Source organism: Schistocerca serialis, chromosome 7 (assembly GCF_023864345.2).
Source record: "Schistocerca serialis cubense isolate TAMUIC-IGC-003099 chromosome 7, iqSchSeri2.2, whole genome shotgun sequence".
In the NCBI taxonomy this organism is placed as follows: domain Eukaryota; kingdom Metazoa; phylum Arthropoda; class Insecta; order Orthoptera; family Acrididae; genus Schistocerca; species Schistocerca serialis.
Genome location: NC_064644.1, coordinates 210,936,919 through 210,953,689, shown reverse-complemented (window position 1 = coordinate 210,953,689; position 16,771 = coordinate 210,936,919). Strand labels below are relative to the sequence as shown.

At 39.4% G+C, this 16,771-nt stretch overlaps 1 protein-coding gene across 1 annotated transcript in view; it reads left to right on the top strand.

Annotated features, from left to right (window-relative positions):
- The window catches only part of LOC126412981 (protein mesh), a 224,522-nt gene that overhangs the window by 136,641 nt on the left and 71,110 nt on the right, over nt 1–16,771 (top strand). The window contains exon 14 of the mRNA XM_050082873.1: nt 14,080–14,217. Coding sequence (XP_049938830.1) covers nt 14,080–14,217 — 138 coding nt within the window. The remainder of the gene's footprint in view (nt 1–14,079; nt 14,218–16,771) is intronic.

Sequence of the window (16,771 nt, the reverse complement as noted above, 5' to 3'; positions counted from 1 at the left end):
TGAGCATGCTGCCCAACATGAGTGTTCAGTTTCAACAACTGTTTCACAGCCTGTACCATCTGGATTCTTCCCACAAATGCCAGCTATTCTTAATTGTGCTGATGGAAACTCTCCCTGCCTTTGTTCCCATAATCCTTGTGGTTAAGAACAATGGTGGTGAAGCCTTTGTCTGCTGGTAGGATTATAAGGTTGGGATCAGTCCACCATCTAATAACTGATTCAGACCTTATAATCCTACCTGCAGACAAAGGTTCCACCACTGTTGTTTTGAACCGCAAGGATTGTGTGGCAGGACTCTGTCAGCTGTCAGATACTTGCAACTGCAAACTATGCCACAGTGATCCCATTCCAGTAATCCAGCAGGATCTCGTCACTACTCAAATCCTTAGGCCCATCCCACAACCTCTCCCCACAGTCCATCTCTCTACTTACCCCTACCACTCTGCGCACTCCTACCTAAAGTCCATAAACCCAACCACCCAGGATGCCCCCTTGTGCCCCCACTGAGAGAATCTCTGCTCTTGTAGACCAACACCTTCAACCCATTACCCAGAACCTATCCTCCTATATAAAATATGAACCATTTCCTCAAGTGACTCTCCACAGTTTCTGTCCCTTTACCACATGGTGCCCTGCTTGTCACTATTGATGCCACCTCCCTGTACACTAACATTCCCAATGCCCATGGCCTTACTGCAATCGAACACTACCTTTCCAGACGCCCTATGGGTTCCAAACCAACAACCTCCTTCCCAGTCTTCATGACCAACTATATTCTCACCCACAATTACTTCTCCTTTGAAGGCATTACCTACAAACAAATCCATGGTATGGCTATGGGCACCCACATCACACCATCCTATGCTAACCCATTCATGGGCCATCTAGGGGAATCCTCATTAAAAACTCATAATCATAAACCCCTGATCTTGTTCAGATTCATTGATGACATCTTTGCTATCTGGATTGAAGGTAACGACACTTTATTCACATTCCTCCAGAATCTCAATAACTTCTCCCCCATTTGCTTCACCTGGTCCTACTCAACCCAACAAGCCACCTTCCTAGATGTTGACCTCCACCTCAGAGATAGCTACATCAGTACTTCTGTCCGTATCAAACCTACTAATCACCAGAAATACCTGCCACCCATTCCATACCAAGAAAACCCTTCCGTACAGCCTAGGCACCCATGGTCGTTGCTTCTGCAGTGACAAGCAGTCCCTCTCCAAATATACTGAGGGAAATGTTTTTAAAAAACTAAATTAAAATCTTTTCTAATAGAAAGATGTTTATATTCTTTCAACGAATTTTAAGATAGTGATTGTAACATGAGGCATTGGCATATCAGTTGTAATGTGATAAATGTAAAAAAATAGACATAAGAAGCAACAGCTACAGAATATAGTGTATTTTATAAGTGTAAATATAATCATAGTTTTAAGTCTGACGTTTGCAAAAGCCATCATTACAATGGCTCCTCGCAAAGAAAATGTAAATAAATAAATAAAAACATTCACTGATGACATCTTTGCTATCTGGATCAAAGGTGAGGACACCCTATCCACATTCCTTCAAAACTTCAACAACTTCTACCCCATTTGCTTCATCTGGTCCTACTCAACCCAACAAGCCACCTTCCTAGAAGTTGACTTCCACCTCAAAGATGGCTACTTCAGTACCTCGACAGCTGCCACCCATTCCAAACCAAGAAGTCCCTTTTGTACAGCCTAGCCACCCATGGTAATCGCATCTGCAGTGACTAGCAGTCTCTCTTGAAATATACCGAGGGTCTCACTGGAGCCTCCACTGACCATAATTATCCTCCTAACCTTGTACAAAAACAAATCTCCCATGCCTTACCTTTCCAGTCTCCCACCACCTCCCAAAGTCCCACTGTCTGGCCACAGAGGAGCATTCCCCTCACAACTAAGTACCACCCAAGACTGGAGCAACTGAATTACATTCTCTGCCCTGAAATGAGAAATGTTCTTCCCATTATCCTTCCCACCCCTCCCACAGTGGTATTCTGCCGTCCACGGAACCTACACAATGTACTTGTTCATCCTTACACAATCCCTGCTCCCAATCCCTTACCTAATGACTCAAGCCCCTGTAATAGACCTAGATGCAAGACCTGTCCCATACATCCTTCCACCACCACCTACTCCAGTCCTGTCACTAACATCACCTATCCCATCAAAGGCAGGGCTACCTGTGAAACCAGTCATGTGATCTACAAGCTAAGCTGCGACCACTGTGCTGCATTCTATGTAGGCATGACAACCAACAAGCTGTCTGTCCACATAAACGGCCACCAACAAACTATGACCAAAAAACAAGTGGACCGCCTTGTTGCTGAACACGCTGCCAAACATGATATCCTCATCTCAATAACTGCTTCACAGCCTGTGACATATGGATCGTTCCCAGCAACACCAGCTTCTCTGAATTGCGCAGGTGGGAACTTTCCTTGCAATACATCCTATGTTCCTGTAACCCTCCTGGCCTCAGCCATCGTTAGTCACTGTTCTCACCCATCCTGTCCCCTCCCTGTTCCCATTGCAGTACTACAAAGCCGTCATTTCACCGCCACACCCAGTCTTTTAATTTCTTTTTATTTCTCTCCTTTCCGCTACTTACCCCCTCCCCCCTCCGCACCTCCTCTCCAGCCCACTGTCTAAGCTGCAACACTTCACTGTCCACCACTCCCACCATACTATCCCTCTCCCTCCCCGCCCCACCCTCCTCCTTAACCCCGCCCAGTCTCCACTCTCATCATGCACTGGTACTGCTGCTTGCAGTGTGGTTTCAGTTCTCTGAGACTGCAGACGTGTGTGCAATTTGTGTTTGCGTGAGTGTGTGTGTGCGTGGGTGTATATGTGTCTACTGCTGACAAAGATGTTAATGGCCAAAAGCTATAATTGTGTGAATCTTTTTGTTGTGCCTATCGCGACTCAGCATCTTCGCTGTATGGTGAGTACCAACTTTCCTTCTCTGGTATTGTTACAATAAAGTTTTATGTTTGACAGACAGTTGTTGTGGGTTTCAGTCAGAAGTCTGGTTTGATGCAGCTCTCCATGCTACTCTATCCTTTTCGAGCTTCTCTACCTCCAAATAACTACTGCAACCTGCAGTTGCATACTGTATTCACCTTTTGATCTCCTCCACACTTGTTTCCAGTACTAATTTTATGGTTCTTTGATGTGTCAGAATGTGTCCTGTTGACTGATCCTTTCTTTCAGTCAAGTTATGCCACAATTTTTTTTCTCCCCAAATTCTTCTATTCATTACCTCCTCGTTAGTGCAAGTGACTACATCATATGTATTACATACATAATGGGAAAGGAGGAAAATGTATTTGAGGAACCGAACTGTAAGAAGTTAAGCCACTCTCACTTTGCTATTTTTCAGAATCAATAACAAAATTTTAGAGAAACAAGCCAACCACTAAAATTTTCTTATGGAGCCAAGTGAAGGACTCTGACAGAAAAACAAAAATGAACATTCCAGCTAGCTCAAATGAATTTACTAAACTCAGTTTTGGGATACACAACAGCATATCAAATCCAAAATGAGTATGAAAGACTAAATCAAACAATGGAATATCCAGGTTGGAGAGTAGCAGTGTTACTCACCATATAGCGGAGAAGCTGAGTTGCTGATAGGCACAACAGAAAGACTGTCATAAAATGAGCTTTTGGCCACCAAGGCCTTTGTCAATCGCACACACGGCATAGTATCTGGCAGCTGAAGTGACAGTCTGGCATGTTGAAAGAATGGACAGTATTACATATTAAAAAAATAACCTGTTTTTCCCACTATGTGAAGAGAGAGAGAGAGGGGGGGGGGGGGGGGGGGGAATTGTTAACAACTGACAGATCATTATAGCTATCATTTCTGTTAAATCATTTTTATCTTCCAAATTCCTTGTTTTATTTTGTGTATTTGTAGCTTCATCTCTATATAACAAAGGGTAAGTCAGTCTTATCTCACGACATACTTTTTTGGGATAACTGCCAAAAGAAGTGATTAAATAGACAATTGTATCCTTAAAATGAGTTTATAAATTGCTAATATGGTTTGTTTTTTATTTGTCCAAAAGGGGTAGTCAAAAAGTGTTATTATCACCTTGCAAAAGTAAAATTATGTAATTAATTTTTTGTTTGTGTGCATGTAAAAGAGGTGCTCAAAAATATGGAGACCCCACACAACACACAGCCCTGCCTGATATGATGTGCAAAAGCTGCTGATGTTCATAGCAGCTTCCAATCATCACAGAATTGATGAATATAGGTCCTGTGTGCTGTGTAATAGTGGCAAGATCAGGTAACGATGATGGGGTGGACATCAGTCACACATCCTTCACTCCAAAGAAGTCCACAAAGGCTAAGATCTGGTGATATTGTGATCTGGTGACCATGGTGGTCAGGAGAGATGCAACAGTTCATCCTCATGTTCACAAAAGCAGTCCTGGATTATAAGAGCTGTGTGAAAACTGGCCCTGTCATCTTGGAACACAGCATCACCACAGTGGAACAAATATTGTACCATGAGATGGACCTGGTCAACAAAAATGGTCACATGATCCTTGGCAGTAATACAACCTTCCAGAGTAACCACAAGACCCATGGAAAACCACACTAGGACTGTCCAAATCACCACCAAACCCCCACCATGTTTCGCTCTTGGGATGTAAATTGAGCCTGAAGTTGGAAACACTGTGAGACAAGAGTAATCTGACCAAATGATATTTTTCCATTGCTCCCTTGTCCTGGTTTTACGGCTTCAGCACTACAGTTTTCTGTTACAGGCATTTGCGTCACTTATGAGTTGTTTAAGAATTCTGACTCACCCTGCCATTCCCAGCTTATGCAGGTCCCTTCATGTTGTTTTGGTGATGATAGGTTTCATGAGTGCAACATTCTGTTCTGGAGTGACTTTTGCAGCTGTCGTCTTCTTATTTTTCATCACAATCCTCTTCAGTGACTGTCCATCATGGTAACCCAACACACAATTTTGTCTGTGTTTTCACTTAGTGATTGATGTTTTTCTGCTTTCCTTGTGTATGGTATAAATCTTTGATACGGTACCTCTTGAAAAACTGAAACTTTAGCTACTTTGGTTACAGATGAGCACCAACAATTAGGCCAAGTTCAAATTCACTTAGCTTCAACATAATGCACCCACAAGATTGTTCTGAGCATGACTGACACTTGTAATGTGTTGAGGACATTGCACAGGTGCCATTCATGGTCAAATACAACAGCAAATCCTGCAGATTTGATTTGCATCTGTGTTTGTGTTCAAGTGAAAATTTCTCATTGCATATCTGTACTTGGTCAGATGTCTACACAGGGTGGTCCATTGGTACTGACCGGGCCAAATATCTCACGAAATAAGCATCAAACGGAAAAACAAAAAACTACAAAGAACGAAACTCGTCTAGCTTGAAGGGCGAAACCAGATGGTGCTACGGTTGACACACTAGATGGCACTGCCATAGGTCAAATGGATATCAACTGCATTTCTTTAAATAGGAGCTCTCGTTTTTTATTACGTATTTGTGTAGTACATAAAGAAATATGAATGTTTTAGTTGGACCACTTTTATTGCTTTGTGATAGATGGCGCTGTAATAGTCACAAATGTATAAGTATGTGGTATCACGTAACATTCTGCCAGTGCAGATGGTATTTGCTTCGTGATACATTACCCGTGTTAAAATGGACCGTTTACCAATTGCGGAAAAGGTCTATATCGTGTTGACATATGGCTATTGTGATCAAAATGCCCAATGGGTGTGTGCTATGTATGCTGCTCGGTATCCTCGACGACATCATCCAAGTGTCTGGACCATTCGCCGGATAGTTATGTTATTTAAGGAAACAGGAAGTGTTCAGCCACATGCGAAATGTCAACAATGACCTGCAACAAATGATGATGCCCAAGTAGGTGGTTTAGCTGCTGTCGCGGCTAATCAGCACATCAGTAGCAGACAAACTGCGTGAGAATCGGGAATCTCAAAAACGTTGGTATTGAGAATGCTACATCAACATCGATTGCACCTGTACTGTATTTCTATGCACCAGGAATTGCATGGCAACGACTTTGAACATCATGTACAGTTCTGCCACTGGGCACAAGAGAAATTATGGGACAATGACAGACTTTTTGCGCGCATTCTATTTAGCGACGGAGCGTTGTTCACCAACAGCGGTAACGTAAACCGGCATAATACGCACTATTGGGCAATGGAAAATCCACGATAGCTGCGACAAGTGGAACGTCAGTGACTGTGGCGGGTAAATGTATGGTGCAGCATTATGGGAGGAAGGATAATTATCACCATTTTATCAATGGCAATCTAAATGGTGCAATGTATGCTGATTTCCTACATAATGTTCGACTGATGTTACTACAAGATCTTTCACTGCATGACAGAATGGCGATGTACTTCCAAAATGATGGATGTCCGGCACATAGCTCACGTGTGGTTGAAGTGGTATTGAATAGCATATTTCATGACAGGTGGATTGGTCGTCGAAGCACCATACCATGGTCTGCACTTTCACCGGATCTGATGTCCCCGGATTTCTTTCTGTGGGGATAGTTGAAGGATATTTGTTATCTTGATCCACCGACAATGCCTGACAACTTGTATCAGTGCATTGTGAATGCATGTGCGAACATTATGGAAGGTGAACTACTCGCTGTTGAGAAGAATGTCATTACACGTATTGTCAAATGCATTGAAGTTGATGGACATCATTTGAGCATTTATTGCATGAATGTGGTATTTACAGGTAATCGTGCTGTAACAGCATGCGTTCTCAGAAATGATAAGTTCACAAAGGTACAGTATCACATTGGAACAACGGAAACAAAATGTTCAAAGGTACCTACATTCTGTATTTTAATTTATAAAACCTACCTGTTACCAACTGTTCATCTAAAATTGTGAGCCATATGTTTGTGACTATTACAGCGCCATCTATCACAAAGCAAAAAAAGTGGTCCAATTAAAACATTCATATTTCTTTACGTACTACACAAATATGTAATAATAAATGGGGGTTCCTATTTCAAAAAACACACTTGATATCCGTTTGACCTATAGCAGCGCCATGTAGCGGGCCAACCGTAGCGCCATCTGGTTTCCCCCTTCAAGTTAGACAAGTTTCGTTCTTTGTAGTTTTTTCGTTTGATGCTTATATCGTGAGATATTTTGCCCGATCGTGATCAACGGACCACCCTGTATATGTCTGCAGCTGTTGTACAGTTTGTAATCTCTACCATAACAAAATGGTACAGCTCATTGGCAGAATGGAGTTCTCCTGCTGCTGAAAACAAACTATCCTACAATTCTCCATTCTTTCCATGGAATGTATCATTTTGTTTTGTTGGAGTTTTCAAAGTGTACCAGAGCTGCAGTCAAACAAACAAAAAATTAATTATGTAAGTGTATTTCTTTAGGTGATGATTAAAACTCTCTCTTGTGCGGATCACGTAACAACATCAACCTTGTCAGCTTAATACAGCAGTGAAATACAATTAATGTTTAGCAAGTTCTTATGTTTAGGAGCGTAATTACTTGCTGGTCTAGTCTCACAAGGATTTGTACTCAATGACAGTGCTTTTTTACATAAATATATTCGCAAACAAGTAGGCTACTACTGCCAAAACTATTATGCTTCTGAAGATATTTTTGCTCTGTCAGTACAAGCAAAAGAAAATCCATGTCCCCACCACCACCACATCAGTCGCATTTCACATTATTGAGGTAAAGCGTCATCAGTGGTCTCTAATTAAAGATATTTACTGTTAGATTTGTTTTTAACATCAAAAAACAGTTCATTAGCAGTTTGTTAGTTTTTACTTTAAAGTCATTTCTGATTGGTTTCATGCTTACATCATGAAATATCATCTGCTAGCACATCTTGGGTGTCGTTCTTCTTTAGATACTGACACTTGTAATCTAATTTTTTGTTGTTCTGCAGAACTGTGCATTTCTTACAATTTACACAGCACACTTTTTTGCACACCTCTGGTTACTGTGTACTCTAAGTGTGGATTGTGTTTTGTAATGTTGCCAACATAGCGTTGCCATAGTCTGTCTTTGACCTGTACTTTTTTTAGTTAATTATATTTGTGTTATTCTATTTAATAAGGTTGCTGCGTATTTATATACTGCTTAACAGTAGTGAATGGGGAGCGAGAAGCAAAGATGAGAAGACGTAAGTGTATTGTGTAATGGAGAGTGAGTTGGAGGAAAATGTGTGGAGCAAGAAGTGTAGTGAAAAAGTGAAATTGGGAGGGGGGTCTGGAGGATGGAAAAGACTCTTTCCTTTTCCATGTGATTTTTTTCAATTATTTTTTTCAGTGCCTGATTTCTAATATTTATTTAGTCATTGAGCAACTGTTTATTTTGTATTAATGCAAATAAATATTGGAAGCCAAGCAGCTTGTAAAATAATTGCAAAAATCACATGATACAGAAAAGAGCCTTTTCCATCCTTCACCTCCCCCCCCTCCCCCTCCCTTCCCTCAATTTCATTTCAATTCTTGCTCCTCGTCTCTCCATCACACTGCGATAAACTTATGACGTGTCTCCAAACAATTCTGAAACTTTGTCCACAAAATTTTTCTACGCTTACCTTTTACTTATTGTCATGGTTTCCTTCAAAATACTGTCCTCCACAATCAATACATCACTCCCAATGCCATTTACAATTCCAGAAGCAATCTTGGTATTTCTCTGCAAATTTTCTTTTATCTCGTCTATCGTTGTAGATCTTTGTCCATTCAACGGGGTTTTCAGCTATTGAAACAAAAAAGAATCTGCAGGGCCAGGTCAGGAGAGCATGGAGGATGAGGCAGCACAGTGGTTTTGTTTTTGTGCAGTGGCCTCACACTAATAGGGATGTATGTGCAGGCGCATTATCATGATGCAAGAGCCATGAATTGTTTCACCACATTTCAGGCCGTTTCCTTTTCACATTTTCTTGCAGATGTCACAATACATCCCAATAGTACTATCAATTAACAGTTTGCCCTTGTGGTATGAATTCATGATGACTAATCCTTTAAAGTGAAAGAAAGCTGTCAGCATGACTTTGACATTTGACCTGAATAAGGGTCATCTTTAACTTCTATCCGGCCATTTTTAAACCATGTGAACCGTTCATAACACCAAGTACAGCTTAATCACTCATCACCACAGGCTTTCTGCATCATTTGGTGTGTCTCTGTAAAGATTTTGTCAAGTTTCAGCAAAATTTAATGCAGATGGTTTGCTCCTCTTAATTCTGCCATCTTGAAATTCACAAACTGTGCGACACTACATTCTACTCAATACAGCACTGAACAATAGCTAACAGACATACCACAATGAAACTTCCAGCAGTTACAGATTAAATGCAAGCAGGTGCAGGGAAGTCAACTGCATTTCACTCCAAGGCATCACTGGCGCGAAATTATGAATGTTCCAGAATTTTTTGAACAGACCTCATATGTCTGCTCATCTTTGCTTCTTCCTTTTCCACTCATTACTCTTACACGGTATGTAAATACACAGCTACATAATTAAATAGATTAACATAAAATAATTAACTAAAAAATGTACAGGTCAAAGACAAACTCTGGTTCCAGCTGCCAGAGACTGTGGTCATGTGTGTGTCAGAGCTGCGTTTGCATGAGTGTATGTGCGTGTGTATGTTGTCTAATTTTGACAAAAACCTTGTTGGCCTAAAGGCAATTGTGTGACAGTCTTTTTGTTGTGCCTTTGTGCAACTCAGCATCTCCGCTATATGGTGAGTAGTAACTATCCTTTTCATTATGCTGTTAAATCCCATAAAATGTAAATTTGTCTAGGAGAATACTGTGATTCACGTAGAGAAATACCTTAGAGAGGCCACAGAAAATACCAACTGGTAAGTAATAAACTTAATGCTTGTAAAATCTGGTGAGTGAATGTGTAAATAGCATTCTCACCATATAGCAGAGATGCTGAATTGCAGATAGGAACAAAAAAAAGACTGTCACAGAGCTTTTTGATAAAGGCCTTGTTGGCCGAAAGCTCCTTTTGTGACAGTCTTTTTGTTGGCCTATCTGCGACTCAGCATCTCCGCTATATGATGGTGAGTAGCAACTATCTGTTCATGATACTGTTATAATCTGTCTTGGATTTTCCATTGTTTAAATGACATTCTCAGTAGAGCAACCTTTCTGAAACCCAAACTGTGATTTGGTAAGGATTCTATTATTGATATGGTGAGACATTATTCTAGAATACATCATCTTCTCAAAAATTTTGGAGAATGTTGTCAGCAGTGAAACAGGTTGAACTGTATCTTATTTTGTAAAGACTTAAATTATTTCCAATATCCTTGTATATATTCTATACATGTAGAATTAGAAGGACTGCATAGCAAAAGTGCCTTAAGTTAGTGATGAATTACAAATTTCAGATAAGACTGAGCTTATTACATGGGAACTAATTTTTAGTACAATATTCGAAACACCATCAAAACCAGACGAGCCTTTATTTTTAAGAGAGTGTATAAATTTCTTAATTTCAGAAGAAGAAATTGAGGATATATTCATTTAAATTACATTTTCAACATACTGCTGTAATTTTACACTTGAACTATTTCTCCATATGCTTTTACTATATTTAAGAAATGATCATTAAATGCGTTTGCTACCTGTGACTGTGTGACATGTCATTTATAACCCTGTCATTCATTTCAGAACTGCTGTTGTGTTGTTCTGTGACTGGTTGTCCTGTCTCCTGCTTCACTACATTCCTTATAGCCTTATGTCTGTTGCCGAAAGTACTGATTTCTGAAATCTTGTGCATGTTCGATGATTTTTAATAACATTTTTCAGTAATTTTGAGTACTTTTTTGCAGTGTGCAACTACTGCAGGATCCCTACTCTGATGATATCCATGAATCTTCATTACCGTATTCATACTTTTCCATTTTTCTGTACCAGCATCCCTCCATAATAAAGGAACTGTTGAGTTGAGGAAGAACAAGGGATTATAATATAATCTGTCAGAGTTCTTAGCCTTGTAATATTCCTGTAACATATGTTAAGCAGGGAAAGGGTCTAGTATACTGAGAATGGTGGTTTATAATTTATTTCTGTTACATTTTCACTAGCCATTGCATTGTGTTATTTAAATAATCGTGTACTGTGTAGTGTGTGTTATCTAAATGGCATGTGGTTTTTTTTTTTGTTTTTTTTTTTTCAAATGTTTGCTGGTGTCATACAATAATTCATATGACATCATCAGTTGTAAATTACTTTAGTGCTTCTCAACTGGTACATTGGAAGGTTCCCTTCTGTCATGCACTTCACAAAGTATAGATGTATATCAAAGAAGATAATAAATTTTTGAAAATATAATGTACCTGTATAGATAAAAAGTCTACTCACAAAGCAACAGCAGGAGAAATCATATATAAAGGTATTGAAATTTGCAAGCTTTTCAAGCCAGTGGTTCCTTCTTCTGGCAGAAGGGTAGGAGGGGAAGGAAAAGGGTTGAAGGAAAAGGACTGGTGAGGTCTATGAATGGGGAGAATTTGTAGAAGGAGACTGACTAGAGGGGATGAGAATGAGACGGACTGTTGGGGAGGGTGACAGATGAGATATGAAAAACCTGAGACGTTAAATGTGGAAGACAAGGTAAGACAAAAGACCGAGAATACTGAAAAAATAACATACATGAGTTAATAAGAGTGGAAAGCTAAGTACATTGATGTTATAGGGGTGAGGGGTGGGAAAAAATAGACAGGTCAGAAAAGAAAAGATGTAGAAAAATAAAAGGGAGTGAAGAAAGGAGCAGTTACTGAGAAGAAATGCTGATACCAAAGAAATAAATGTAAATTATGACCCAGTGAGTGCCGAGAACCAAGGACCAGTTCCCACCTGCAGAGTTCTGAGAAACTAGTGTCTGTGGAAGAATCCAGATGGCCCATGTGGTGAAATAGACACCCAGGTCATGACAGTCATATTCTAGAGCATGCTCTGCAGAAAGGATAGTGTGTCTTGCCAGTATACACCCTCTAATATGCCCATTCATCCTAACTGATAACTTGGTCATAGTAATGTCAATATAAGAGGCCAATCAGTGTCAACATAACAGCTAGCTGAATAGACCGAGTCATTAGACTTTGTTTTTTTGTAGTTGATTTGCTCATTGGCCACCAATCTGTACAACTATTTCTGGAATTTCACTATGTTGCAAGATGGTTTCAGCAGCAAGTAATCTTCATTTGTGAATGTTTTTGCATTCATAGGAAAAGTACCTGTTTGTCTGAACCCAGAAACAGCATTTCCTGTTGTGTCACATTGGATTATGCAATGTTAAACAATGTAGCATTATTATATGGGGATACTTTCTGCAGGCAGGTGGATTTGATTTTGCCATCACATTCATGTCAAAAGGTGGATTTCAAAGGCGAATACAATGAGATTTACAGTGGCTGAAGAAGCCGATGAGACACTTGTGGTGGGATGCAGAGCACAATTAAGCCATTGTCATGACATAAATAATATGACTGTAATGTGACATGGCTACCCTGTTTGTCCAATACCAGAAACACTTTATTGTCTACACTAGCCTGTGATTGGTGAATGAAGTGCATTGAAGTGCATAAGCCAAGTAACGAATAAAGCTTTGTTTGACCAACCAATGTGGGAACAACTGTACAATGCACATGGATGGCCATCCTTTTGCAAATGTGGAGATATTCTTTTTCTGGGGAATACAGACATAGGCCAACTGTAGCGCCCTGCATCATTCATGCAACATATCGTGGTTATTATTTTCCCTCCCTTCCAACTAGCCACTGGCCAACTCTCTAGAGTTAACCACTTTTCCAGGGTCTTGGACAGTTGTCAGTCCCATCTTGTCAATGTTAAAAATACAATCCGGTGTGAGAGCAAATTTTGTCCTCACAGCTCCCAAATGGTCAAAAAATATTTTTACTTCCTGTCAGTTAAAGTCTGTAAGACAGTTGATACTAATTGCTTCTGGTTTTTTAACACTTAAGGGTTCCCTTTCAGAAAATGATACGGCCAGCTCATTTTCTGCCATGACATTTGCAAAACCCACTCTGCAGATTTGCAGTGGAGTTAATCCATAAAAAATATGTCCATGAGCTTTATTCATTCAGCCAAAGCTGTCTCCTGCTCTGGAGTAAAAACTGCTTTTTGGCGAAGAAATGGACCTCCTGAATGCCTCTTAAATTTTTTTTCATGCAGTGTTATGAATGGAATGTTGAGCTGTTTTAAGGAATGCCCGTCATTGATAGATAATATCAGCTGTTGCAGCTCTTCATCAGTCCATTCTCCCCTGGTAGTAAGCATCTGAAAGAGAATACAGTCTTACAATCTGTTATAGCTTAAAGTAATACAGATATAAAAGGTCAACAAATTAGTATTTAAGTCTGCGAGAGGTTGTGCCAACCACCTGATTGCCGTCCCCCACTCATTTGATAAGTGCAACCAAACATGTGTGCTAAGGAATTTCATAACCAAACACTACAATAAGATAGTTTAAAAATGTAAATCTCAAACTGAAATGATATTGGAAACATTACCAATACTTTTGTGTGATTAACTCAATAAAAATATGAGTGCAATTGTTACTTATGTTGCTTCTAAGATGTGTAGAAATAAGAAGGAATTTATTGGACAAGCACTTGTGTACTTCAATGCAACAACAATGAGAAGCTTGGTTAGATGCCTATTGCAGTTCCATAGTTCAGTGGACAGAGCACAGCACTCACTAGATTTTGCTAGAGCAGACTGTTCTAAAGCTAACACTGTGATCTGGGCTACCCACTGATTGGTGCCATCCCACTCTTCCCTACTACAGACACTTACATTAATGTATCACTGTCTCATAAATGTTGCAAAAAATAAAAAAATGTTGGTTCAATTCGGAGCTGTACTGTCTTTAATGTGCTCTAACCCTGTGCACTAAAGTAAGTCACAAAAGTATTGCATAATAAGGCAACCCATTCTTGATATATGAGCCTAAAATTACTTATTTTACTATGTGCAGCAAAAGAAAATTCTTCAGCTACTATTGAAGTCCGATTAAGGCCAGAGTATGCAAGATGGAGGTACCACCTTGATGTACTTGCTGATGGGAAGAAGATATATTTTGACCGGAATGCTCTAAGGGTTCAGCATTTTACTGGTAAGCTTTCTGATAAGTTAGTGGTCTAATATGAAAAAATCTTTTCTTACATCAGCTGTTTTGCCTGTACTATCAGGTATGGTAGTGGGACATTTTCATTTCAGTTACTATGTCTAAATTGCTATAAATTTCTTCTAACATGTTATTGAAAATTGTTTTTCTTCTTTTTTGTGATAAATATTTGCAGCATTGTCAGGACAGTTGTTTTTAAAGAGTTCTGTTACTTTCATATCAATTATTGAGCTAGACATGTCATTAAAGAACCTTCAGACAGCTTCTCTTGGTGCACTAACTGCCAGTTTGAGGTCTCACTGCATAGTACCTTTAGCTTCCTTATGGTACAGGGCAGTTTATGTCCTTATTAAGAAGCTGGATTCGACTTTCCCTCATTGCTCTGAAAGTCTGATATACAAGGTGCGACAAATAGGTATGGACAGACTTTAAGCCACATTTTTCACACACAAAAAAGAAAATATCTTACACAAAGATTGGTTAAGAAACAATCATCATCATCTTCATTATAATAGCACTTTAAGTATGGGATTCACACGGGAGCAGAACATACCGCATTACCAGTGAAACCTGTTTCTTACAAGAAATGTTCAAAATTCTGTCTTGGTTAAATTTGGAAACTGTAATTCGTAGTTCTACTGCCAGTATTTTATTCCATTTCACTGAAGGCATAATTTCTTCTGTTAATATGTTACTCACTTTATTGCTTTACTTTTACTTAGCATCAAATATTTACATGGTATTTACAGGGTCTATGAGCACATGGTGGTTGACTATTGTCTGCCATGGACTTCGTTTCCAATATGGTGCAACAGAAGCTAAAACATCAGTTTTGGCTGTGTCATGAAGCTTCTGTAACATAGTACTAACTCACACTTGTGGCCACAGCCAGAATTCATGTACTCTTTGTGATGTGTAATGCTCGAGACAAATAACACAACATACTGCTTTGAGGTTTCAATTAAAAACATTTATTGATGGGCCTGGATTAATTATCTTCACTGTCAAACTATCCAGTTAGTTAAAATTAATGATATGAATATAATAGAGGGAAACATTCCACGTGGGAAAAATATATCTAAAAATAAAGATGATGTGACTTACCAAACGAAAGTGCTGGCAGGTTGATAGACACACCAACAAACACAAAAATACACACTAAATTCAAGCTTTCGCAACAAACAGTTGCTTCATCATGAAAGAGGGAAGGAGAGGGAAAGATGAAAGGATGTGGGTTTTAAGGGAGAGGGTAAGGAGTCATTCCAATCCTGGGAGCGGAAAGACTTACCTTAGGGGGAAAAAAGGACAGGTATACACTCACACACACACACACATATCCATCCACACATACACAGACACAAGCAGACATGAATGAAAATTGGAATTATCTCATAGATAATATTGGGTGGAAAGCAAACAAAAGACTTGTTATTTACTGGTAGAACACCTAGAAAATGCAGCAGGTCCATGAGACAGACTGCTTACACGACACTTATCCACCATCTTCTGGAGTATTACTGCGCACTGTGGGTTCTGCCTCAGACTGGACTGACAGAGGACACTGAATAGGTTCAAAGAAGGGTAGCTCATTTCATATTATCAAGAAATTGGGAAGACAGTGCCATGACGTGTTACATGAATTGGGATGCCAATCATTAAACCAAAGGAATTTTTTATTGTGGCAGGGTCTTCTTGTGAAATTTCAATCACCAACTTTCTCCTCCAATTGCAAAAATGTTCTGTTGGTGCCTCCTTACATAGGGAGAAATGATCATCATGACAAAATGAGAGAAAGCAGAGTTTGCACAGAAAGATTTAAGTCTTGTTTTTCTTGCATCCGTTTGAGAGTGGAACAGTAGAGAAACAGTTTAAAGGTGGTTCAATGAACGCTCTTCCAGGTACTTAATTGGGAATATGCAGAGTAATCACGTAGATGTAGATTGGTAGATGTACTGACTTTTTGCAGGTAAGGATACCCAGTGTTTTAAATAATTATTTACAACAAGCCTGATTACTACTTTTAGTTATTACATTATATCCTTTTTCTGCAGTTTGAAAACTGTGTTCGTCTTTTGTGACGTTATGTCACCATAGGATCCTGGCTGTTACAGAGTGATTACAGAACCCTAAGAGCATAACAAGCTGATGACATTCTTTTCACCATTATCTTTTTGTGTTCATTCCATGTGAACCACCAATAAATACTTTTCCCTAAAAACTTTGTGTATGTTACACAATCTACAGATTTATTACGTAGTGTGACAGAACTGTTTTCCCTCTTTGTGCTGAAGTGTATGCTTTTTGTTTTCATTAAGTTTGGTGTTAACTTATAACATACTCGCCACTTGTGAACATCCTCCATGGTTTCATTTTCCACCTCAATTAGGTGTCCTGGTATTTTATCAATGACTATGATGCTGCTGTCATCAGTAAAGAGGACGTGTCGTGTCCTCCATGTTATATCAAAGACAATACAGTAGTTACACTGAGGTCATCATGATTTATGATGTTCCCCTGGACATCACTAAAGGTGGGACATGTT